Source organism: Mesoplodon bidens (assembly GCF_964165515.1).
Source record: "Mesoplodon bidens genome assembly, chromosome: 15".
Taxonomy (NCBI): Eukaryota; Metazoa; Chordata; class Mammalia; order Artiodactyla; family Ziphiidae; genus Mesoplodon; species Mesoplodon bidens.
The window spans coordinates 64,533,502-64,557,511 of record NC_138171.1 but is presented as its reverse complement, the minus strand read 5'-3'; the positions used below and the strand labels follow the sequence as shown (position 1 = coordinate 64,557,511).

At 51.6% G+C, this 24,010-nt stretch overlaps 1 protein-coding gene across 5 annotated transcripts in view; it reads left to right on the top strand.

Moving 5' to 3' along the window:
- Window positions 1–24,010, top strand: part of FLYWCH1 (FLYWCH-type zinc finger 1) — a 29,486-nt gene extending 5,476 nt beyond the window's left edge. The window contains exons 3-11 of one of the 5 annotated variants that reach the window (XM_081255283.1): window positions 6,445–6,546; window positions 7,328–7,762; window positions 8,029–8,487; window positions 9,519–9,962; window positions 10,136–10,399; window positions 14,016–14,279; window positions 15,210–15,482; window positions 16,631–16,703; window positions 22,850–24,010. In XM_081255283.1, coding sequence (XP_081111409.1) covers window positions 7,429–7,762; window positions 8,029–8,487; window positions 9,519–9,962; window positions 10,136–10,399; window positions 14,016–14,279; window positions 15,210–15,482; window positions 16,631–16,703; window positions 22,850–22,889 — 2,151 coding nt within the window. In that variant the 5' untranslated portion in view covers window positions 6,445–6,546; window positions 7,328–7,428 and the 3' untranslated portion in view covers window positions 22,890–24,010. Of the gene's footprint in view, window positions 1–6,444; window positions 6,547–7,327; window positions 7,763–8,025; window positions 8,488–9,518; window positions 9,963–10,135; window positions 10,400–14,015; window positions 14,286–15,209; window positions 15,483–16,630; window positions 16,704–22,849 lie in introns of all 5 variants that reach the window. The other 4 variants (XM_081255281.1, XM_081255282.1, XM_081255279.1 and 1 more) reach the window with 4 other exon arrangements.

Here is a 24,010-nt window from a genome sequence, read left to right as displayed (position 1 = left end):
GTGACGTTATAGGATTTTTGTTCCTGGCTCAGGTGCCAGCTTGAGGACCAACCACATGGCTCTGGGTCAGAGAGTATCCCTTTTGTGTCCCCTCCTCTCCTCCCCCACCCTTCCACCCAGGAGGCCTATGGGTCATTTATTTTCTCTGTCAACTTCCATTGTGTCTGCAAGTTTGAAACTTGGGTTTTCAAAATCCTTTTATTTTGAGTTAATTTTAGACTTTTTAAAAAATTGCAAAAAAAAGTACAAAGAATTTTCCTATACTCATCACTCAGTCTCCCTGAGTGTCAGCATCTTACCTAACATTGTGCAGTGAGCAAATCTGGGAAATCCACGTTGGTACAAAACCATTAACCTAAACTATTGACCGTATGCAAATTTCACCAGCTTTTCCCTTAATGTCCTTTTTCTGTTCCGAAATCCCATGTTGCATTTTGTCCTTGTGTCTCCTTAGTCTCCTCCAGTCTGTGACAGGCCCTCAGCCTTTCCTTGTCCAAGATGACCTCGACACTTTCGAAGTGTCCTGGTCAGTTGTTTTGTAGAACGTCCCGCCATGTGGCTTGGGGGTGCCACATGGGGGTGTGCGTTCTGGGCAGGAATATCACAGAGGTGATGCTGTGTCCTCCTTGGTTCATCTTATCAAGGAGGTCATGGTGTTGATGTGTTTTATTACTGGTGAAGTTGACCTTGGGCACTTAAGGCTGTGTATGCGAGATTTCTCCCCTGTCAAGTCATTATCTTTCCCTTTGTGGTTAATAAATATCTTGGGGGAAATATGTCTTTGAGGCCATGCAAGGCCCATAACACAGACTGCAAGGTACTTGATTTTCACTTGTTTTTCTGTCCCATCGTCTATATTACTCTTTTTTATTTTTTTAAATTTCTTTGGATTTTATTTTATTTTATTTTATTTTATTTTACTTTTTGTGGTACGCGGGCCTCTCACTGTTGCGGCCTCTCCCGTTGCGGAGCACAGGCTCTGGACGCGCAGGCTCAGCAGCCATGGCTCACGGGCCCAGCCGCTCCGCGGCACGTGGGATCTTCCCGAACCGGGGCACGAACCCGTGTCCCCTGCATCGGCAGGCGGACCCCCAACCACTGCGCCACCAGGGAAGCCCTGGATTTTATTTTATTATTTTATTTTATTTTTTGGCTGCACTATGCAGCATGTGGGATCTGAGTTCCCTAATGAGGGATCAAACCCATGCCCCCCTGCATTGGAAGTGTGGAGTCTTAACCACTGGACCACCAGGGAAGTCCCCTGTCTATATTACTCTTTATTTTCCTGTATGACACATCTTGCATAGGAATGGAATCCCTACTTTTCCTGAGAGTTATGGAGTTAAAGAAAAAAATTACCAAGCAAGGAGATGCAGCTTATCTTTAAAGTGTTTACTATTTTCCCACTGTTAAGAATTCATGCACATTGTAAACAATTTTGAGGAAACAAGAGAAATTTAAGGGAAAAAATAAATTTATTTCCTTACTAGTTTTAACATTTTGAGATATTTCCTCCCAGTTATTTAAGGCTTTTTTTTTTTTTCCCTGCGGTACGCGGGCCTCTTCCATTGCGGAGCATAGGCTCCAGACGCGCAGGCTCAGCGGCCATGGCTCTCGGGCCCAGCCGCTCCGCAGCATGTGGGATCCTCCCAGACCTGGGCACGAACTCATATCCCCTGCATCGGCAGGCGGACTCCCAACCACTGCGCCACCAGGGAAGCCCTAAGGTTTTTTTAAAGTCACAAATACATACAATAAAATTAGTCAATAAATAACAAATGTGACCAGACTTGAGACTTGAGATGAGACAGAAGAAATGAAGTGGATTGAGGTCTAGAGGCAGTGTCATGGTCCAAGGAATATTTTGGTCTTTTTTTTTTTTTTTAAACTTTAGCTTAGAAAACATAGTCTTTGCCGATATGTTAACTGGATTTTGCTTTCTACGTAATATATTTTGTAAATACAAACGTTTTCAGAAGTCTTCCTGAATTATTTGTCTGATATGGAAAAACTCCCAAATTCTAGTTTTTAAACGTTGTGATACATCTAATTCCACCAAGGATGCTATACGTGCATTTCAAGGAGAAACATTGCCATCTTGTGGTCATCTTTTGGTATTACTGAGGATTTAGATTTGTGTTAGGGGCCTGCGTTAGGTAATGCTTTTTGGTCCTTCTCAAGGGCTCCATCTGGTCTGCAGGTGCGGGCTTCCCACTCTAAAGAGGAAAAAAATAGCAAACATGTTGAACACATGTGTGTGCAACAGAAAATTACGTGTATATTAAAGGCACTAATACAAGAATGGAAACAGCTGTGCATTTGAGTGGCAGGCTCGTGGGTGATTTATGAGTGTCAGTTCTCAACATTTTAAAATGTTTTCTATGTAGTTTTTACAATATGATCTTAGCAACTTACAAAATATCTCAGTATATAGTCCATGCCACCCCTCTGCTTTGGTGAGGAAACCAGGCCCAGGAGTGAGAAGCCTGTTTCTGATGGTGAAAACTGTTTTTTATCCAAGTGACCCTGGGGACATGAGTCATACCTATAAGGATTTTTTGTTTGTTTGTTTGTTTGAGATCTTAGTTCCCTGATCAGGGATTGAGCCCGGGCCCTGGCAGTGAAAGCACCAAGTCTTAACCACTGGACCACCGGGGGATTCCCTATAAGGTTTTTTTTAAACAACCTTATTAAGATGTGATTCACATAGCATACAATTCCCCCAACTAAAGTGTATAATTCAATGTTTTATTGTGTTCACAGCCAATTTTATAACATTTTCATTACCCCAAGAAGAAACCCCACATGCCTTAGTATCATTGCCTAATCTCTCCCTCCCCGCCTCCAGGCCCTGACAACCACTAATCTACTTTCTGTCCCTATGGATTTACCTCTACTGGACATCTCACATAAATGGAATTATATGACATGCTGACTTTAGTGTCTGGCACCTTTCACCGAGCCATACTGTCTTCCAGGTTCATCCACATGGTAACATGTATCAGAACTTCATTCATGGGCTTCCCTGGTGGCGCAGTGGTTGGGAGTCCGCCTGCTGATGCAGGGGACACGGGTTCGCGCCCCGGTCTGGGAGGATCCCACGTGCCACGGAGTGGCTGGGCCCGTGAGCCATCGCCGCTGAGCCTGCATGTCCGAGGCCTGTGCTCCGCGACGGGAGAGGCCACAGCAGTGAGAGGCCCGCGTGCCACAAAAAAAAAAAAAAAGAACTTCATTCATTTTTATGGCTGAATAAATTCCACTGCATGGATAGACCACATACAGGCCAGAGCAGGTATTTCAGAGGGAAACATGGATTATGGATTGACCCAGCAGGTGCTGATCCTGCACCGTGGCCCAACAGGAGAGTGGTGTCTGCAGAGTTGTGGGGAAGCTGCCAGGCGGCCTGGGTGAGAAGGAAGGGGTATGGACTGTTCCTGCAAAGTCTAACTGTTGAGGGAAGGAGAGGGTCTTGTGAGGTTTTGTTTTAGGATATAGGAGACCTAAGAAGATTAGGACCTGAGAACTCTAAATGCAAAGACCCAGAGGAGGCAGAGAGGTTTGGAGACCAGAGAGAGCAGGATATGAATGATGGAGAAAGGGCCCCCGGGGGGTGGAGTGCCAATGGAACTGGACGGGTCACTTCATTTTCCAAATCAGGATAAAAATTGTACACTGTCTTTATCCAGGCAGTGATGATGAGTCATTAGAGTTTAGGCAGCATCCATCCTCAGTGGATAAATTGTGAAACAGAGAGAAACTGTAAAATTCAGAATCATGGAGGGATAACTTTAGTTAATCAGAAATCTGCATTGTATGGAGAACCTCATTCACCAGTATGGTAGGTGGAGCATTACTATGTATGGTTTGTTATAGTTGGGTTTTTTGTTTTGTTTTTGTTTTTTTGCAACAAAAATGTACTACTTTGATCATTTAAAAAATTTTTTTGGAGTATAGTTGCTTTACAATATTGTGTTAGTTTCTACTGTACAGCAAATTGAATCAGCTATATGCATACATATATCCCCTCTTCTTTGGATTTCCTTTCCATTTAGGTCACCACAGAGCACTGAGTAGAGTTCCCTGAGCTATACAGTAGGTGCTCATTAGTTATCTATTTTATACATAGTATCAATAGTGTATATATGTTAATCCCAATCCCCCAATTCATCCCACCTCCCACTTTAATCATTTTTAAGTGTACAGTTCAGTGGCATTAAATACATTTGCACTGTTGTGCAACCATCACCACCACCCATCTCCAGAACTCTTTCATCTTCCCAAACTGAAACGCTCCCCATTAAACACTAACTCCCCATTTCCCCTCCCCCCAGCCCCTGGCAACTACCATTTGACTTTCTGTTTCTATGAATTTGACTACTCTAGGTACAACATATACGTGGAATCATACAGCATTTGTCCTTTTATGTCTGGCTTATTTCATGTTACAGACTTTTTAAATAAGTAACTCTCATTTGCTATCCTTTATACTTAATATTTTTATTCCTTTCACTGGGTTACCAGCCCTTTAAATGTGATCATCTGAGGGATTTAAAATTTGTGTAGCATGGCCCCTAGAGTTCAGGAGTTCAAAAGCACTTTGATATTGGATATTTCACAACCATTAGTATTATTTCATCTGTCAAAAAGCCAAAACCGACTAGGTTCAGTCACTTGTCAAGAATATCAGTTACTGCTGCATAACAAATGAGCCCTGATCTTACTGGCTTAAAATAACAGTAGTTTATTATTGATCAGGGTTCCATGGGGTGCCTGGGCTTGTTTCCCCAGGCTCCTTCTTGTGGCTACACACAGCTAGAGGGTCTGCTGGACTGGACACTGGAAATGGCCTCCCTCCACGCCTGGCAGTGCCTCCATCCCTTGCATGTGGCCCTTCATACAGCTTCCTTCTCTGGCAGTCTCAGGGCCCCTGTCCATGAGGGTGAGGGCGTTCAAACCCCCACAGCGAGCTTCTGCCACAGTCTATTGGCTACAGCAAGTGACCAATGTGGGCTGGAGACCAGGCCAGATTCAAGACCACATGGCAAAGGGGCTTGCATACTTTATGGGAGGATCTGTGGTCATTAAACAGTCTACACTTTAAGGCCCTTTAATGGTTGAGAATGGGAACCGTCAATTGAATCTAAATTCAAGCCCACTGGCAAGGAGCCAAGCCTTTACACAGTCCGTAGTCAGTCACAGTTCAAGGTCTTTTGTTGCGCTGGAACTTGTTCCATATCCTTTGAGGTACAGAGATTTTAGTTGAGAGAATTACACTGACTCGGGGTACACGTGACTCTGGGTACAGTTTCACGGGAATGTGGGGGTTCTCTGTCATGCCAACCCCCAGTGGCCTGAAGGAGGCCGGGCTTCAGCGTCTGATCGCCTGAGACTGAGGCCATTGGTGTGTCGGGGTCCCTGCAGCCTCAACTCCTGTCCCTCTGCACGGCGGGGACCAACCGCATGGTCCTGTAGGAACATGCATGCTGGGTGGACAGTGACCGCAACGTTTTGGGGGCCTGAGTTGTCTGAAAGGCCTGTGGAAGGGCGGGCCAGTTTCTATTCGCCCTCTCGCCTCGTTGAAGAGAGGACGCCGGGTGGAGACCAAGTTCATTCGCCCGGCAACCCGGAGCGCGCAAGCCCCGGAGGCGGGCTGCCGGCGGAGGGACGTGGGCCGAGACCAATCAGTGAGCGGGGGCGGGGGCAGAGAGGGGGCGGGGCTTCCGCGTAACCCTTTCCCGCCCGAGCGGCTCTGCCCGCGGAGGCGCCGGCCCTGTCTTGCTGCGGCCGGTCCCCATGTGCCCCCAAGTCCCCAGTACTGCTACATCGCCCTGTGGGGCGGGATGGGCAGGGCCGGGAGGACTGCACAGGAGGAGCAGGGGTTGGCTTGTCCGGGGGCCGGAGGAGCATGACGCTGGAGGACAGACCTGGCCGGGGACTCCCAGTCCTGTGTCCCGTTACCTGTTATCTGGATTTCCTTGAGTCTCGCCCCTCAGGACAGGGCTTTGCTGCTGCCCGGCGCTGGGCGTGCAGGCGTGCAGTGCAGGGAGTTTGGAAGAAGTTATAGGGGACACGGCGCCCCCTGCACCGTCGGCCTTGGCTCCGTCTCTACGGGGACCCAGGAGCCCCGCGCTTGGGCTGACAGGCCTTGGGGAGCTGAATGTGGGCCCCAGACCAGGAAATGTCGGAGCAGGAATGGGGGACCCGGGTATTAGAACCGTAGAGCTTAGGATGGGGATGACAGCTCACAGGTGGGGAAGCTGAAACGTGCTGGGAGGCTGCATCCTGTTTCTGGGCTAGTACTGATAGATGGGAAAGACCCTGACATGCACCCACCACCCAGTCCCCCAGGAAGACAAAACGGACACTTATGCCCCCACACTGATGCCCCAGGGCCCCAGTCTCCAGGCCAGCCCTGCCTGTCATCCATCCTTTCTGCTTCTCCAGACCAGAAGCCAAGGAGCCCTCAGTGACCACGGATTCTCTGGACACCTCCACAGCCCTGTCCCCACTCAGCTGAGGCAGAGCCAGCACCAGCTCAGACACAAGGTCGCTGCCCTCGTGGGGCCCTGGCGTCCCCTAGCACTGGGTGCCGCGGGGCCTCTCGCCTGGGATGGGGGATGGATCTAGTTGTGAATCCAGAGAGTCCCTCCTCCCAGGTCCAGGCTCCTCCTTTGGGGTCTGCAGAGTGCCAGCAGGGGCCCAGCCCATGCTCCCAGTGACACAGTGTCAGGGTGAAGGGCACCAGGCATTCTGGGAGGGTTGGTGACCTGAACTCATGTCCCCAAAGTGCTTTTCCCCAACACCTGGTGCTCAGGAAGACCGGTTCCTGTTATCCTGGACGAGGTACCCCAGGTGCTGTGCGGGCGGGCTCTGGACCCACCTCGACTGGACTCCCAGCTCTGCCTTCATGGCTTCATGCCTCAGTGTCCTCATCTGTAACCTGGGTCAATGAGAAAATCAACTTTCATAACATGGGGGCTGAAGGTTAAATGGAAAACCTGTGGAAGCACTTCACCCCGTGCTCAGCACCTGTGGGCCTGGATTCCTAGTAACTCACAGCTGTCAGCACCTTGGTCACCCCAGTAGCCCCTTGAGAGCCCTGTTTTGGGCCCATTTTGTAGATGGGAAAGTGAGGTTTGGCTGGGGGAGGTGACGGACCCAAGGCTACCAAGAGAGCAGAAGCACCAGCCCAGGGTTCTCTGGCTCCATTCAGGTCCTTCCCCGGGGGCACCAAGGCAGCCCCATCTGCCCCAACCTCCAGCCCAGATTCTTCCTGAACTCAGGTCCAAGGGCATCTCCACTGATGGGATTTTGCCTCCTGCCTTAGGACGGAGCCCTTGAACTGCTGGGTTCCTTCCAGGGAGGTGGAGGAGAAATCCATCTACTGGGACCTGAGCGTGGCCTGGGGGCCAGGCCATCAGTCCCAGAATGCCCCTGCCCGAGCCCAGTGAGCAGGAGGGCGAGAGCGTGAAGGCCGGCCAGGAGCCCTCCCCTGAGTCCCCTGAGCCGGGCACAGATGTCATCCCTGCAGCCCCCATGAAGCCCACAGAGTTCTCCGAACTGGTCCTACTGACGGCCTCCACTGAGAATGGGGATGGAGTGGACTCCCAGCCCAAAGCAGTGCACTGTGTCCTGTCCTTGGAGATGTCTGGTCCTGACACCCTGGCTGGGACCCCCCAGATCCTGCCAGTAGAGGAACAGCAGGGGGCAGTCCAACCAAGCCCCCAGGCCCAGGAACTGAAACACAGCAAGCCAGACACAGGTGAGTTCCGGGCCAGCTGCCCCTGTCTGGCCACTTTTGTGGCCCTGCATGCTCAGACTTGGGCTTCGCATACCCCCCTTTCCATTGAGGTGACCTTAGCCATCTCTTCCCTGCTCTGAGCAGGGCCTCCTGGACCTTGACCCAGGCTGGTGTGATGATCGCAGGACGTCATCCAAGGGCACCCCAATCCCTGTGTTCCCATCTGTGCCCCTGTCTCAAGCCTTGCTCTGTGTCAGCTGACCTGGCCCTCCCCTTGCCTTCAGCAGCCCCCCAGCCCCTGGAGTTCCTGAGGACCCCATTTGGGGGCCGCCTGCTGGTGCTGGAGTCCTTCCTATACAAGCAGGAGAAGGCTGTGGGGGACAAGGTATACTGGAAGTGCCGCGAGCACACCGAGCTGGGCTGCCGGGGCCGGGCCATCACCCGTGGCCTAAGGGCCACAGTGATGCGGGGCCACTGCCACCCGCCCGATGAGGAGGGCCTGGATGCCCGGCGCCAGAGACAGAAGCTGCCCAGCCCAGCCCTGCCCGAAGGCTTGGGGGAGCCCCAGGGCCCCAGCGGCCGAGTGGAGGAGCCCCTGGAGGGGGTGGGCCCGTGGCTGTGCCCCGAGGAGCCGGAACCGGCCCCGGGGCCAGTGCTGAGCAAGCCAGCCCCCGAGGAGGATGAGGGGCTCCGAGCCCTGTCGCTGCTGAGCTTGCCTCCCAAGAAACGCCCGACGCTGGGGACCGGTGAGTTCCCCCCCACCCCGGCTCTACTCTCAGGCAGGTGGGAACTACAGCCCTTTCCTCTGCCCAAAGATAAATGTGGGTCCCACGTGGCTTCTTAATGTGCTCAAAGTCAAAACGATTTTTAAAATATAAATGCGCCCAAGTAATCATTAAGCCCAAGGGGTAGAACTAGTGCTCGTGAACCAGGCGGCCCAGGTCCTTCTGGAGCTTCCTGATGCAAAAACCTCAGGTTTATGTACCCCACGTGATTCTGGTAACCTTTGAAGTTTGGGAAGATCGGCCTGGTGGGAAGCTTGAGCTTTGTGCCCCAGGTTCAAGATCCAGCCCCGCCTCATGTAGCTGGGCAGCCTTGCTGAAGCTCTGCAGGTCAGGAGGTCGCTCCTAAGATGTGTGATAGCCTCACCGTTAGGGGATCTGGCGCTGAAGTGCCAGCCTTGGTCCAGCATGTGTTGTCACTGAGTAACTGGTAGATGGAGTCTTTGCAGAGGTTCTTATTCTTTGTTTGTTGGGTTTTGTTTTGTTCTTTGCGGCAGTTTTTATTACCAGTAACTGGGAGGTGGGGCTTGGTCCCATAGGCTGGGTGCCTCCAGACCTGGAAAGGATTGAAGGATTTAGGGATTTAAGGCGGCTGCTGTGCTGGGTGCTAGGGGCTGGGCGAGAAGGACTTGTCTTTCACTGTGTATCTTTTAGTTCCATTTCATTTTATGGCGTGTGCATGTGTTATTCGAAAATTAGATACAATTTTCAAACAAACCCTAAGAAAAAGTATGTCCGGGAGTGACTGAGCAGGCAGGGTGTGGCATCAGAGGCAGCTTGGCCCTCCCCAGTGTATGACCTGGGACGTGGTGCTTGACCACCCAGAGCCGTGGCCTCCTCACTGGCCACCAGGAGAGGAGCCGCACGGCCTCCTTGGGGCGCTGGGTGGGCGATCAGTGGGGATGCACCCAGGGCCCTGCCCTGCACAGTCAACTAAAGGAGCAGAGCTCTGCCAGCCTGCACCTGCCCAGCCCCCTCCCCACTTCCTCCTCCAGGAGGGCCCCCGCCCCTGGAGTTCCTGAGGACCTGCTACGGGGGCAGCTTCCTGGTGCACGAGTCCTTCCTCTACAAGCGGGAGAAGGCTGTGGGGGACAAGGTGTACTGGACGTGCCGGGACCATGCGCTGCACGGCTGCCGCAGCCGGGCCATCACACAGGGCCAGCGGGTGACTGTCATGCGTGGCCACTGCCACCCGCCTGACGTGGAGGGCCTGGAGGCCCGGCGGCAGCAGGAGAAGGCCATGGAGTTGCTGCGGGCCAGGCCGGGTGGCCCCGGGGGCCAAGCGGACAAGCTGCTCCAAGGCGTGGACAGCCTGTTCTACCGCAGGGGGCCGGGCCCCCTGACTCTCACCAGGCCCCGGCCCAGAAAGCGGTCAAAGGCCAAAGATCAGGACCTCCTGGCCCAGCCGCAAGGCGAGGAGGACCAGGACAAGGACCTGGGTGAGTCCACACCCGCTGGCCTGGTGCTCTGCCCGCACTCCAATCTTGCTCCCCGAGGTCCCAGGAGGTGGGAGGGGGGCGACGCCAGGCCTGGCCCAGCCCCAGGCCCTGCTCCGGCTCACACCCCAGCTTCCAACCTCCCTCCCCTGACCCCCTCTCCCATTTCTCCCCAGGAGGCCCTGAGTTCCTGAGGACCCCTCTGGGGGGCAGCTTCCTGGTGTATGAGTCCTTCCTCTACAGGCGGGAGAAGGCGGCCGGGGAGAAGGTGTACTGGACGTGCCGGGACCAGGCCCGCATGGGCTGCCGCAGCCGAGCCATCACCCAAGGCAAGCGGGTGACAGTGATGCGAGGCCACTGCCACCCGCCCGACCTGGGGGGCTTGGAGGCCCTGCGGCAGCGAGAGAAACGCCCTGGCACGGCCCAGCGAGGGAGCTCTGGTAGGCCAGACCAGGGAGCGGCCTCGGGGGACAGTCAGAAGACCCAGACTGCCCACCCTGTTCCCTCTTGACCTCCAGCAAGCATCCTCCCGGTCCTTACTGGGGACCCTCTGGAAGGTTACAGCTCCCTCTTGTCTCCTCTCCCTACCCCCACACCCCCTCCTGGTCCACCTCACCTTATCCCCAAGTCGATTAGGTGACTTGGGGGGTCACCCTTTCTCTTGGGCAGTGGGCCTCACTCTCCTGCTCAGACCAGCCCAGAATCTCTGCAGCACTTGATCAACCCAGGCTCCCTTTCCTCCTTCTCATCCTTTCTTTTTTCTTAAGAATGTATAGGATTCATAGAGAAAGCTAATTGCACAAGCTGGTTTCTCATTTTTCCAGTGTGGGTGGCTGACACCGTGCCCAGTAACAAGCACGTCCTACAGACGTGGCTTAAGGGCTGAAGGTGACCCGTTCCTGTCATTGGCTTCTGTTCTCCTCCAGCTGTTCTGCCTGAGCATCTACCATCGTCCCTCTGGGCTCTATGACGAGGGTCACAGCCCCCCTCCTCCCACCTTTGTCGGCCCCACAGTGCTTATGTTTGACTCTCGTGGCCACAATAATGTGCATATTCCGGCTCATCTTGCTAAGAGCAGCCTTGGCCCAGCCTTCTCTGCTCCCTGCTCTCCCTCGGGGGTTCCCAGTCCCATACTTTTCTGAGTCATCTGAGTCGCCTTTAGAGCCTTTTTGGCCCTAAAATTCTCTCAAACTCGAGATCTCTGATTTTTTTTTTCTGACTCTCTTTTTATCCCATTTCCTTATAATTTTTATGTACCTAGGGATGATCTGGCCTCGCCCCGTCCTTACCCCCAACTCCCACCCCGAATAACCACTCAGCCATTGTTCCTTTTTTTGTTTTCTTTCTTCCTTCCTTCCTTTTTTAATTTTTTGGCTGTGCAGAACGGCATGCAGGACCTTAGTTCCCTGACCAGGGATTGAACCTGCGCCCCCTGCAGTGGAAGCTCGGAGTCTTAACGACTGGACCACCAGAGAAGTCCCCTTTCCGTTGTTCCTTAGGGCATCTGCTGCCCTCTTCCCTAAAGCGTGCTTCCTTCCATTGCTGTCAACTGGTTTTTTATCTCCTGTTGACTTCCGACCAGAGACGGCAAGGACCCAGCAGTTACCCACTGCCCCCTCCTCTCGAGGCAGCTGTTGCACTTTTTTAAAAAAATTTATTTATTTATTTATTTATTTATTTTTGGCTGCTTTGGGTCTTTGTTGCTGTGTGCAGGCTTTCTCTAGTTATGGCGAGCGGGGGCTACTCTTCGTGGCGGTGCACAGGCTTCTCATTGTGGTGGCTTCTCTTGTCGTGGAGCACGGGCTCTAGGCACACGGGCTTCAGTAGTTGTGGAACGTGGGCTCAGTAGTTGTGGCTCACAGCTCTAGAGCACAGGCTCAGTAGTTGTGGCTCGTGGGCTTAGTTGCTCCGCAGCATGTGTGATCTTCCCGGACCAGGGCTCGAACCTTGTCGCCTGCATTGGCAGGCGGATTCTTAACCACTGCGCCACCAGGGAAGCCCCACTGTTGCACTTTTGTTCTATAAATCTGTCCACGGCTGAGTGGGAACACACTGCAGTGGAGGTGTGGCTGTTTGTGGCTCCTTTTCCATGGTTGTCTTGTGTTTGTGCTCGAATGACTGCATCTTTCCGAGGTGCATGCAGGGGGTCTTTGCTTGAAGGTATAGGGTCGTGTCTCCATCCCTGTGGTACATGGCTCTGCTGGGGGCACTTGGGGCCTTTTCAGGCTGGAAACCGTGTCCTTTACTCATGAAAATTTCCTCGTGTTCAATGACTTTTCAGTCCCCATTTTTCTGACATTTCCTTGATTTTGCTTTCCAGTCCTTCTATTTAATTTTTAACTTTCACTCTTGTATTTGAACTCCTTTGCATTCCATCCTCTGAGGAGTGCAGCAGCCCTGCCGTCCAGCCTCTGGCAGTGGCCTTGTTTTCTCCAAGTACCTTTTCTCTATGAGTTTCTTTAGTCTCTGCCGTTCAGGGTGAAGCTTCTCTCTCTTTTTTTTTTTTGTCAACTGGTGAAATTTTCCAGCCAGGTACATGCCATTCAATTTTCTGTCGATCACACAGTTGTATAAAGCAGCAAAACTAAAGGGGGAATGATTCTTGTATACACTTTAAATTGCTTTGCATGGTCTCATTTGTGATACTTGGTGTAAGAGTCTTGACTTTTTCATCATGTAAGATGGTGTGAGAACCTTTGACCCACGTGGCCAGTGGTCCTTAGCCAGGTTTAAGGAGAGACCCACACGCTCTGTATGTGGGTGCCAACCAGGCGACCCTCGAGACCCCAGGCCTCAAAGCCCTAGGACCAACCTCCTGCAGCGGTTTCAGCCTGGGTGCCGGCTCCAGGGACTTGGGCAGGGAAACAGGGAGTTTCATGTCAGTGCAGACTCCCTCCTCCTCCCCCACACCCCAGACTCTTCCTCCCCCAGGGCGGGCACCTGTCTCATTGCTCTTCACGCAGACAGCCCTCCTCAGTCCCCCTGTTTGGGGCCTGCCCTGGACCCCTACTTCGGAGGGCCCTCGGGCCTCCCTAGGCTTGGCCACTGGACTCTGCTTGTTCTGAGAGTCTCCCCACTGAGGCTTGGCGAGCTCCTGCTTTGCCAGGTCTGTGACCAGGTGACCCCCTCTGCCCAGCGTCTAACCTGGGTCAGCATCTCTGCTGTCTCCTCTCCTCTCTGAATTTCTGGCCTCATGCCCTGTGCCTTTTTCATCCCTCAGTGGACATTTCCATCGGGTGCGGGGGAGCAGAAACATGCCCCACATCATATACCTCCTCTCCGGCCACTCACCCCCCACCCCGGCCCCCCCTTCTCCAGGGCGTTCTCACCAACCCCCCACTACGGCTGCCGTCCCCGCTGCTGTGCTGACGGACCCCCGAGTCCCCCTCCACGCCTCCTGTGTGGTCCTGGTGCCTGGGCGGTGGGAAGGGAGTCCTCGGAGCAGAAGGGCATGGCCACCTTCCGGGTCCCCCCTCTCAACACGTCAGGACAGTGGCCCAGGCTGCACCCTGCCTCCCCTCCTGCCCTCAGGTCAAAGCCCACCCAGCCTGGCTCCCTGGGGCAGTGGACCCTTCTACAGCCCCACTGCCCACCACGCACAAGGGGCTGCACACAACTCCCATTTTGCTCCCAGTTGCTTATCCCCCGTAGGGCCTGTCCACTAATTCCTCCAACTTAGCAGGGAAGAGAGGCCCTTGTGCCATCCCATTGCCAGCACCTCGGATAAGACACCACCTTCCTGCAGGCGCCGCGAGGTGGGGGAGACGGGCTCTGCCTTCAGCGACCTCCACCTCACCAGTCTCCTGCCTCCCTTCTCTCCCAGGCTTGGGAAAGGAGCCCTGGGAGCTCAGGCTAGGCTGAGTCTGGGGGATGGGGGGGCCTGTGTCCTGGGCTGTGAGGAGGTAGATGCAGCGTGGGGTGGGGTCTGTGGGTCTCATGCCAGGAGCCATGCTGCTCTAGGCTCTTGAGAAGGGGGTCCCGGCCCCCCTCGTTCCTCGGCTCCAGGCCTGGCTCCAGGCTCTCCCTCCCCCGACCCCCTCTCCCATTTCTCCCCAGGAGGCCCTGAGTTCCTGAGGACCCCTCTGGGGGGCAGCTTCCTGGTGTACGAGTCCTTCCTCTACAGGCGGGAGAAGGCGGCCGGGGAGAAGGTGTACTGGACATGCCGGGACCAGGCCCGCATGGGCTGCCGCAGCCGAGCCATCACCCAGGGCCAGCGGGTCATGGTGATGCGCAGACACTGCCACCCGCCCGACCTGGGGGGCCTGGAGGCCCTGAGGCAGCGGGAACAGCTCCCCAACCCGACCCAGAGGGAAGGCTCAGGTGTGGGTGAGAGGGGGACGGGCAGGGGCTGCTGGCCCAGCAGCCCCTGGGGACAGCTCAGAACACGCTGGAGGCTGCCTGCTGGGACATTCCTCCTGTGGCCCATGTCCAGTGGTGTCTGTCCTCCTGGGCTGTGGGCTCCCTAGGGCAGGGGCCACATCTGGACTCTGCACTAATGGCACTGGTCCTCATCTGGGATGGGCTGTCAGTGGGAGAAACCCACTCAGACCGCTGGAGAAAACGGGGCCAGGGGCTGCAGTGGCATTACTGGCAGCTGCCAGAAATGCTCGGCACCCATTTGTGGGGCAGTGCTCCTGGACCTGGGGGACCCTCTGTCTCCCCTCTCCCTCCCCACCCCTGCCAGTGCCTTCGGGCCACCCCAACCCCAACATGTCAGGAGCTTTCAGTTCAGATTCTTAAAAGTCTCAAAAGGGAGAATTTGATTGGTTGCCAGCTGGCCGAGGGGAGGGTGGACAGGGAGCCGGGAGGCCCCTAGTGCACTGTCCAGACCAACCGTGGCCCTTTCAGAGTATTGCAGTTCAGCCCAGCCCCTGCTCTGGGGTGCTTGCTTGCCAGCCAGCATGAAGGCCGAGCAGGGTCAGGAGAGGCCTGCAGGAAAGCTCAATGTTTGGGCCGCTGCAGGGCCAGCCTCTCCGATAGCACTACAGCCATCAGACAGTCAGCCAGTCGGCACTCCAGGGCATCAGGGCCATGGTGGCCTGAGCTTCAGTCCCCAGGGCCCTGCAGCACAGTCTGGGCTGGAGGGCAGGGACCAAAGTGGGACCTGCGGGGGTTGGGGGGTCTGCAGTTTCCTGGCTGGAGCTGGCTGGTGGGACAAAGGAAGCAGTCTCTGTCCCTGGCACCCAGGCTCTGTCCCCTGCTTCCAAGGCCTGGCCCAGGCACCCCACTCACATGTCATGTTCCTTCCAGAAACCCTCCAGCCCCTGGAGTTCCTGAGGACCTCTCTCGGGGGCAGGTTCCTGGTGTACGAGTCCTTCCTCTACAGGAAGGAGAAGGCGGCCGGGGAGAAGGTGTACTGGATGTGCCGGGACCAGGCCCGCATGGGCTGCCGCAGCCGGGCCATCACCCAGGGCCAGCGGGTGACCATCATGCGCAGCCACTGCCACCTGCCTGACCTGGCGGGCCTGGAGGCCCTGAGGCAGCGGGAGCGGCTCCCCAGCACAGCCCAGCAGGAGGACCCAGGTACAGACAGGAGTGGGGGCAAGAGAGCTGTGGGTATCTTGGTCTCTGCCAGCCCGAGGTTCAGACACCTCAGGGGACAGGCACTGTCTGGGGACCTTTTTCCCTGGCCTTCCTGCCTTTCCAGTCTTCTACCCCTCGTCTCTACTGACTCCTTCTCCTGAACCTAGAAACACACCTAAATTGGTCCCATCCTTAAAACCAACTCCCCTTCTAACTGCCATTTTTCTCCTCTCTTTTATACTAAGAGGTCTTAACTTTTTATGGATGGTAGTATCTTTTGAAAATCTGATGAAAAAATATAGACCGCCCTAGAAGAATATACTAATGTGTGTGCGCACGCAAGCATGAGTGCTCCCGTGCGTGCACACACACACGTAGTTTTGCAAATAACTGTATCAGACTGAAAGTGGGTTCCCTTCAGATAAACAGAATGTAAAACCAGTCTTTTTTTTTAAATTTAATTTTATTTATTTTTTGTACAGCAGGTTCTTATTAGTTATCTATTTTGTACATATTAGTGTGTATATGTCAATCCCTATCTCCCAATTCATCACACCACCACACACACCCCCGCCACTGCCCCCGCTGGGTGTCCATACGTTCTCTACATCTGTGTCTCTATTTCTGCCCTGCAAACTGGTTCATCTGTACCATTTTTGTAGTAAAACCAGTCTTTAGAAAGCATTATGTGTCTCATATTAATTCATGGAAATATTAAAGGCCACATCTTATAAAATACGGGAATGAATCCAAGTTGTATCAAACAAACAAAAGAAACTTGATTTCTGTTAAAAAAAATTTTTTTTTTCCACGAGAAAGCCACTGTTCAGCTTAACCAAGAAGGAGGCGCTGTGGTTTGCCTTTGTCGGGGTGAAGGGCATGCCATCTTTGAGACTGTTGCCTCCCAGTCTTTTTGGTGACGAGGTGAAGACTGACTCAGGATCTCCAGCAGCTTATTTTACCAGGCTTAGGTAGTTTTGGGCATCAGAAAACCAGAATTCCCCTAATGACTCCCCCAATCAGAGTCATTCCACCTGGTTTTCACCCTCAAGGCCTTGAGGTCATCGTTCCAGGAGGTGTGCCTTTGCCTATGGCAGCTTCAACAAGAAAAGAATTATTAATCCATGTTTTCAATGTTTTTTCCTCAGAAAAGACAAAACTTCTGCCTGAAGTTCAACTGTGCTTCGAGACTTGTGCTCCTGAAAGCCAACAGAGCTATGGGTAACTGTATTACCATAATCACAAATTACACAAAACGTAGTGACTAAGAACAATAAATATTTACTGTCTGTCACAGTGTCTGTGGGTCAAGATTTCAGGAGTGGTTGGGTGGGGTGGTTCTGGGGTTGAAGGAAAGATGTCAGTGGGGGTACACCCATCTGAAAGCTTGAGTGGGGCTGGAGGAAGTGCTTCCAAATGGCCTATTCACTCACATGGCTGTGGGCTGGAGGACTCAGTTCCTCACCATGTAGACATTTCCTTAGGGCTGCTTGAGTGCCCTCAAACATGACAGCTATCTCCCCCCAAAACAAGTGATTCAAGGGATCCAAGGGAGAATGCAGAGCAAGAAGGAGACCACCACCTAAAGCAGAATTCACGTCCTTCTCAAGCACATGTGGGACAGTCCCCAGGATAGATCATATCTAGGCCATAAAACCAGACCCCACAAATTTATTTATTTATTTTAAATTATTTATTTATTTATTTGGCTGCACTGGGTCTTTAGTTGCGGCATGGGGGATCTTTGTCGCAGCATGCAGGATCTAGTTCCCTGACCGTGTACCAAACCCAGGCCCCCTGCATTGGGAGCGCAGAGTCTTAACTGCTGGACCACCAGGGAAGTCCCCAGACCCCACAAATTTTAAAGGATTGAAATTATACAAAGTATGTTGTCTGACCACAGTGGAAAGAAATTAGAAGTAAATAACAAAAAAAATTTGGGAAACTCACAAATACATGAAAGTTAAACAGCATACTCGTAAATATTACCAGTGACTCAAAGAAATTACAAGGGAGTTTAGAAAATACTTTGAGGGGCTTCCCTGGTGGTCCAGTGGTTAAGACTCTGCGCTTCCATTGCAGGGGGCACAGATTCAATCCTGGTCAGGGAACTAAGATCCCACATGCTGTGTAGCGCAGCCAAAAAAAATTTTTTTTTAATAAAAATTAAAAATAAAGATCTTGGGCTTCCCTGGTGGCACAGTGGTTATGAATCTGCCTGCCAATGCAGGGGACACGGGTTTGAGCCCTAGTCCAGGAAGATCCCACAAGCCGCAGAGCAACTAAGCCTGTGCACCACAACTACTGAGCCTGTTCTCTAGAGCCCGCGAGCCACAACTACTGAAGACCGCGCTCCTAGAGCCCGTGCTCTGCACCAAGAGAAGCCACTGCAATGAGAAGCCCATGCACCGCAAGGAGAGTAGCCCCCACTCGCTGCAACTAGAGGAAGCCTGCACGCAGCAACGAAGACCCAACGCAGCCAAAAATAAATAAATAAAATAAATAAATTTTTAAAAATAATAAAAAAATAAAGATCTCAAGTCAATAACTCAAACTTACATGTTAGAAAAAGAATGCTAGAAAAAGAAGAACAATGTAAACCTAAAGCAAGCAGAAGGAAGGAAATAATAGCTATTAAAATAGAAACTGGGCTTCCCTGGTGGCGCAGTGGTTGAGAGTCCGCCTGCCGATGCAGGGGACGCGGGTTCGTGCCCAGGTCTGGGAAGATCCCACATGCTGCGGAGCGGCTGGGCCTGTGAGCCATGGCCGCTGGGCCTGCGCGTCCGGAGCCTGTGTTCCGCAACGGGAGAGGCCATAACAGTGAGAGGCCCGCGTACCACAAAAAAAAAAAAAAAAAAAAAAAAAGAAATAAACTAATGGAATAGAGAATAGAAAAGTAGGGACTTCCCTGTTTGTCCCGTGGTAAAGAATCCGCCTTCTAATGCAGGGGACACGGGTTCGATACCTGGTCGGGGAACTAAGATCCCACATGCCGCGGGGCAACTAAGCCCGTGTGCCACAACTACTGAACCCACGCACCTCAACTAGTCAGCCCACATGCCGCAAACTACAGAGCCCATGCACTCTGGAGCCTGCGCACCACAAGTAGAGAGTTGCCCGTGCGCCGCAACGGAGAGCCTGTGCGCAGCAACAAAAGGTCCCACGTGCTACAACAAAGATCCTGTGTGCCGCAACTAAGACCCAACGCAGGCAAGAATACAATAAATAAATAAATAAATAGATATATTTTTTAATGTTAAAAAAAGAAAATAGAGAAAACTAACAAAACCAAAAGTTGTTTCTTTAAAAGGATCAACAAAATTGACAAACCTTTAGCTAGACCAGAAAAACCAATTATAGGGAAATACTGTGAACAATGGCATGCCAACAAATTAGATAACTTAGATGAAATGAAAAAATTCCTAGAAAGCTACCAAACCTGATTCACGAAGAAATAGAAAATCTGAGTAGAGTTAAACCAAGTACAGAGATTGAATTAGTCATTTTAAAACTCCCCACAAGTTAAGACTCTGTGCCTCCGCTGCAGGGTGCACAAGTTCGATCCCTGGTCAGGGAACTAAGATTCCCACTTAAGCCTAGATGACTTAATTGATGAGTTCTACCATATATATATGTTATATAGATATAATATATATATATATATATTTATAGATATATAAATATATATTTAAATACTTATATACATTATATATATATTATATATATTATATATATATAATATATATATATATATTCTTTTTTATTTTTGGCCACGCAGCATGTGGGATCTAGTTCCCTGACCAGAGATCGAAGCCGGGCCCCCTGCATTGGAGGCATGGAGTCTTAACCACTGGACCAACAGGGAAGTTCCAAGTTCTACCATATATTTAAAGAAGATCCTTCAGATACTCTTCCCAAAAATAGAAGAAGAGGGAACAATTCCCAACTCATCCTGTAAGGCCGGCAATACCCTGTTATCAAAACCAAGCAAAGACATCACAAGAAAAGGAAACTAGGGACTCCCCTGGTAGTCCAGTGGGTAAGACCCCTTGCTCCTAGTGCAGGCGCCCTGGGTTCGATCCCTGGTTGGGGAACTAGATCCTGTATGCATGCCACAATGAAGAGCCCATGTGCCTCAACTGAGACCTGGCACAGCCAAAATATATAAATTAATTAATTAGTTAATTAATTTAAAGAAAACTATAGAGCAATATCTCTTAGGAACATAGAAGCAAAAATTCTCAACAAAATGCCAGCAAACTGAATCCAGCAACATAAAAAAGGATCATACACCATGACCAAATGGGACTTATGCCAGGAATGCAAGATTGCTTTCCCAGCTGTAAATCAGTATCATACAGCTTGTGTACAGAACAGATTTAACACAGCAGGCCTGCAACTTCTGTCCTTAGAACAACCTGCTTGCAAGGCTGACCCTTAGCTTCCAGGGTCCAGGTCAAGAATGCTTCCAGGACTTGACCCTGATACTGTCCCTAAGTGATAACAATTGCTCACTCTTACCTGTTTGTACGAAAAAAGCGATTTTTTTCTGAGCACTTGCTTTTCTTTGAGATTTTGGAATTTCAGTGACTGTAGTTCTTCACCCAGGTACCCTCTGCCTACAGGACTGACGCCCAGTAAAAACCCTGGATCCCTAGTCTCAGGCAAGCTTCCCTGGTAGACAACACTTCCACATGTCACAACAACCAAAGAATAGATAAATTGGATTTCATCAAAGTTAAAAACTTTAGTGCTTCAGGACTTCCCTGGTGGCGCAGTGGTTAAGAATCTGCCTGCTAATGTAGGGGACATGGGTTCGAGCCCTGGTCCAGGAAGATCCCACATGCCACGGAACAACTAAGCCCGTGCGCCACAACTACTGAGCCTGCTCTCTAGAGCCTGCGAGCCACAACTACTGAAGCCCGCGTGCCACAACTACTGAAGCCCATGCTCCTAGAGCCCGTGCTCCGCAACCAGAGAAACCACTGCAAGGACAAGCCTGTGCACCATAATGAAGAGAGGCCCCCACTTGCCACAACTAGAGAAAGCCGGCGCGCAACAACGAGGACCCAATGCAGCCAAAAATTAAAAAATTAAAAAAAAAAACTTTAGTGCTTCAAATAATATCATCAAGAAAGTGAAAAGACAATCCACGGAATGAGAGAAAATATTTGCAAATCATATCTGTTAGAGGACTTGTATCCAGAATATATAAAGAATTCTTAGGGAATTCCCTGGGAGTCCAGCAGTTAGGACTCAGAGTTTTCACTGCCAGGGCCCGGTTCAATCCCAGGTCGGGGAACTAAGACCTTGCAAACCGCAACAATAAAAAGACAAATAATCCAATTAACACATGGGCAAACGATGTGAATAGACAGTTTTTATTTCAAAGATTTTATTTCTTTTATGAAGTTCAATATATACTAATGGCCAGTAAGCACAATTAAAGATGTTCAACGTCATTAGCCTTAGGAAATGCAAATCAAAACTACAATGAGGGATGGGCCTCCCTGGTGGCGCAGTGGTTGAGAGTCCGCCTGCCGATGCAGGGGATACGGGTTCGTGCCCCGGTCTGGGAGGATCCCATATGCCGCGGAGCGGCTGGGCCCGTGAGCCATGGCCGCTGGGCCTGCGCATCCGGAGCCTGTGCTCCGCAACGGGAGAGGCCACAAGAGTGAGAGGCCCGCATACCGCAAAAAGAAAAAAAAAAAAAAAAAAAAAAACTACAATGAGGGGCTTCCCTGGTGGTGCAGTGGTTAAGAATCCACCTGCCAATGCAGGGGACACAGATTCGAGCCCTGGTCTGGGAGGATCCCACATGCCTCGGAGCAACTAACCCTGTGCGCCACAACTACTGAAGCCCACGCACCTAAAGCCCATGCTCCGCAACAAGAGAAACCACCGCAATGAGAAGCCCATGCACCGCAACGAAGAGTAGCCCCCACTCGCTGCAACTAGAGAAAGCCCGTGCACGGCAATGAAGACCCAACGCAGCCAAAAAAAAGAAAAACCAAAAAACTACAATGAGCTAGCTCTTCACACCCACTAAGACGGCTAAATCAAAAAGACAGACAATAACAAGTCTTTACAAGGATGTGGAGAAATTGGAACCTTCATACTCTCTTGGTGGCAATGTAAAATGGCACAGCTACTTTGGAAAACAGTCTGGCAGTTCCTCAAAATGTTAAACATAGGGATTTCCATGACGGTCCAGTGGTTGGGACTCCGCACTTCCAGTGCAGGAGGTGAGGGTTCATTCCCTGGTCGGGGAAACTGCATGCTGCGTGATGCAGCCAAAAAAAAAAAAAAAAGTTAAACATAGAGTGTTTGTTCACCCAGTAATTCCACTTCTAGTTGTACACCCAAGAGAATTGAAAACATGTGTCCATAAAAAACTGTACACCAATGTTAATATCAACATTAAACATAATAGCCAAAAAGTGAAAACCCAAAATATCTATTAATGGTTGAATGAATAAATAAATCCTGGTTCATTCATACAATTAAATATTATTTGGCCATAAAAAGGAATGAAGAACTGACACACACTATAACATGGATGAACCTCAAAAACGTGATGATAAGTGAAAGAAGCCAGACACAAAAGACCACAACTTGTATGATTCCATTTCTATGAAATGTCCAGAATAGGCAAATCTATGCAGATAAAAAGTAGATTAGGGACATCCCTGGTGGTCCAGTGGTTACTAATCCACCTTCCAATGCAGGGGACGCAGGATTGATCCCTTGTCAGGGAACTAAGATCCCACATGCAGAGGCGCAGCTAAGCCCGCGCTCTGCAACTGCAGAGCCCACGCACTCTGGGGTCTACGTGCCACAACTAGAGAGAAGCCCACGCACTACAACGAAGAGCCCACACCCCTCAACGAAAGATCCCACACTCCACAATGAAAGATCCCTCGTGCCTCAACTAAGACCCGATGCAGCCAAACATAAATAAATAAATAAATAAATAAATATATTTTTTTAAAAAGAAATTAAATTAGTGGTTGCCTAGGGTGAGGAATGTTGGGGGGTGTAGCTAAAGGGTATGAATTTATTTATTTATTTATTTATTTTGGCCACACCGCACGGCCTGTAGGATCTTATTTCCTCCACCAGGGATTGAGCCCGCGCCCTTGGCAGTGAAAGCTCGGAGTCCTAACCACTGGACCACCAGGGAATTCCCAATCTCACGTTTTAAAGGAACTGCTGTGATGCATGTATATGAGTGTGTGTAAAAATGATCTGGTTGATGGTGATCTCTAGGGGAAAGGGATTACAGGAATCCTTAACTTTCTTGATTATCTCTTTCCACCACGTTTGGATTTCATGGATATCATGAATGTGTGTTTCTTTGTCATCAGGAAGGTGGAAGATACACATCTGGACAGTGAGTCCCAATGAGGCCAGCCTCCTCCCGGACTCAGCAGAGGAACCTCATGTGTCGCCTGTGTCAAGGATGCTCCAGGTCCACACAGAACCCCGGCATTTCCCACCCGGTTAGATTTTGCTCGACAAAACCTCTTTCACTCTTCCAAAGCATCTACGGCCTTCACATTTCCTCAAGAGGCCTCCCAGGAGGAACGCTTCGATGGTGCCTCCCTGCCAACAAAGAAGAGCCCCAGGAGCTGCTGGTCCGCAGCTGTGTGTGACGTGGAGTGACCACGTGTGGGGAGGCCCTCCCTGTGGGGAGGGCCACAGCCACCAAAAGCTCTGAGGAAGGAAGCATCATTCACAAAGACACCTGCCCCTGCCTTGGTGCAAATACCCATCTGTTTTCAGAGCCCACGGCTTTGCCAAGGGCTTTCCTGTTGGGTGTGGTCCTGCTTTGGCTCCACAACGTGGAAAATCATCATGGAGGCCACTTCAGGACGAAGGTGGGGCACGTTTGGGGAAGTTCCTGCTTCTTCAGGCTGAGCTGCCCCGTGCGGTTCCAGCGGCCCCAGGTGTTTTCCGGGCAGGTGCCAGGTGGGCCTTCGTGCTCCTTGGCCATCTGCTGCCAGGGTGTGGCTGTCCCATTAACAGAGCAGGCCGAAACCAGAGGCCTTGCTACACCCTCTGTTGGAGTTCCCTTTGCTGTTTTCCAACTTAAATTAAACCCAGTGTCCACGATCCCCAGGGCAGGTGTTGTTCAGGCCCTGGAAGCCAGCCTGACGGCTGCAGGAAGCCAGCGCTGGGCAAACTCCACCGGGGTCGCCCACGTTCGCCTGATGCAGGAGGAGAGGCAGACCCCGGTGACAGCGGGTGCAACCCCTTCTCCTGTCTGATGGCACGGCAGGGAGCCAGCCTGCAGGGAGCAGTGAGCCCATGTTCCCCACGAACTCCAGAGGCTGCTGCTTGCTAACAGGGCCGCATCCTGCCCAGCGGGCTCCTTGAATTGCAGGGGGAGCACACGGTGCAGGCTCCCTCCCACCAAGCTGGCCATGCAGCCCGCCGTCCAGCCATGGGACAGTGACAGCTCAGACACCCCCCCCACTGTCCCTCTGCCTATACATTTCCTGCAATAAACCTGATTTTATATTTTA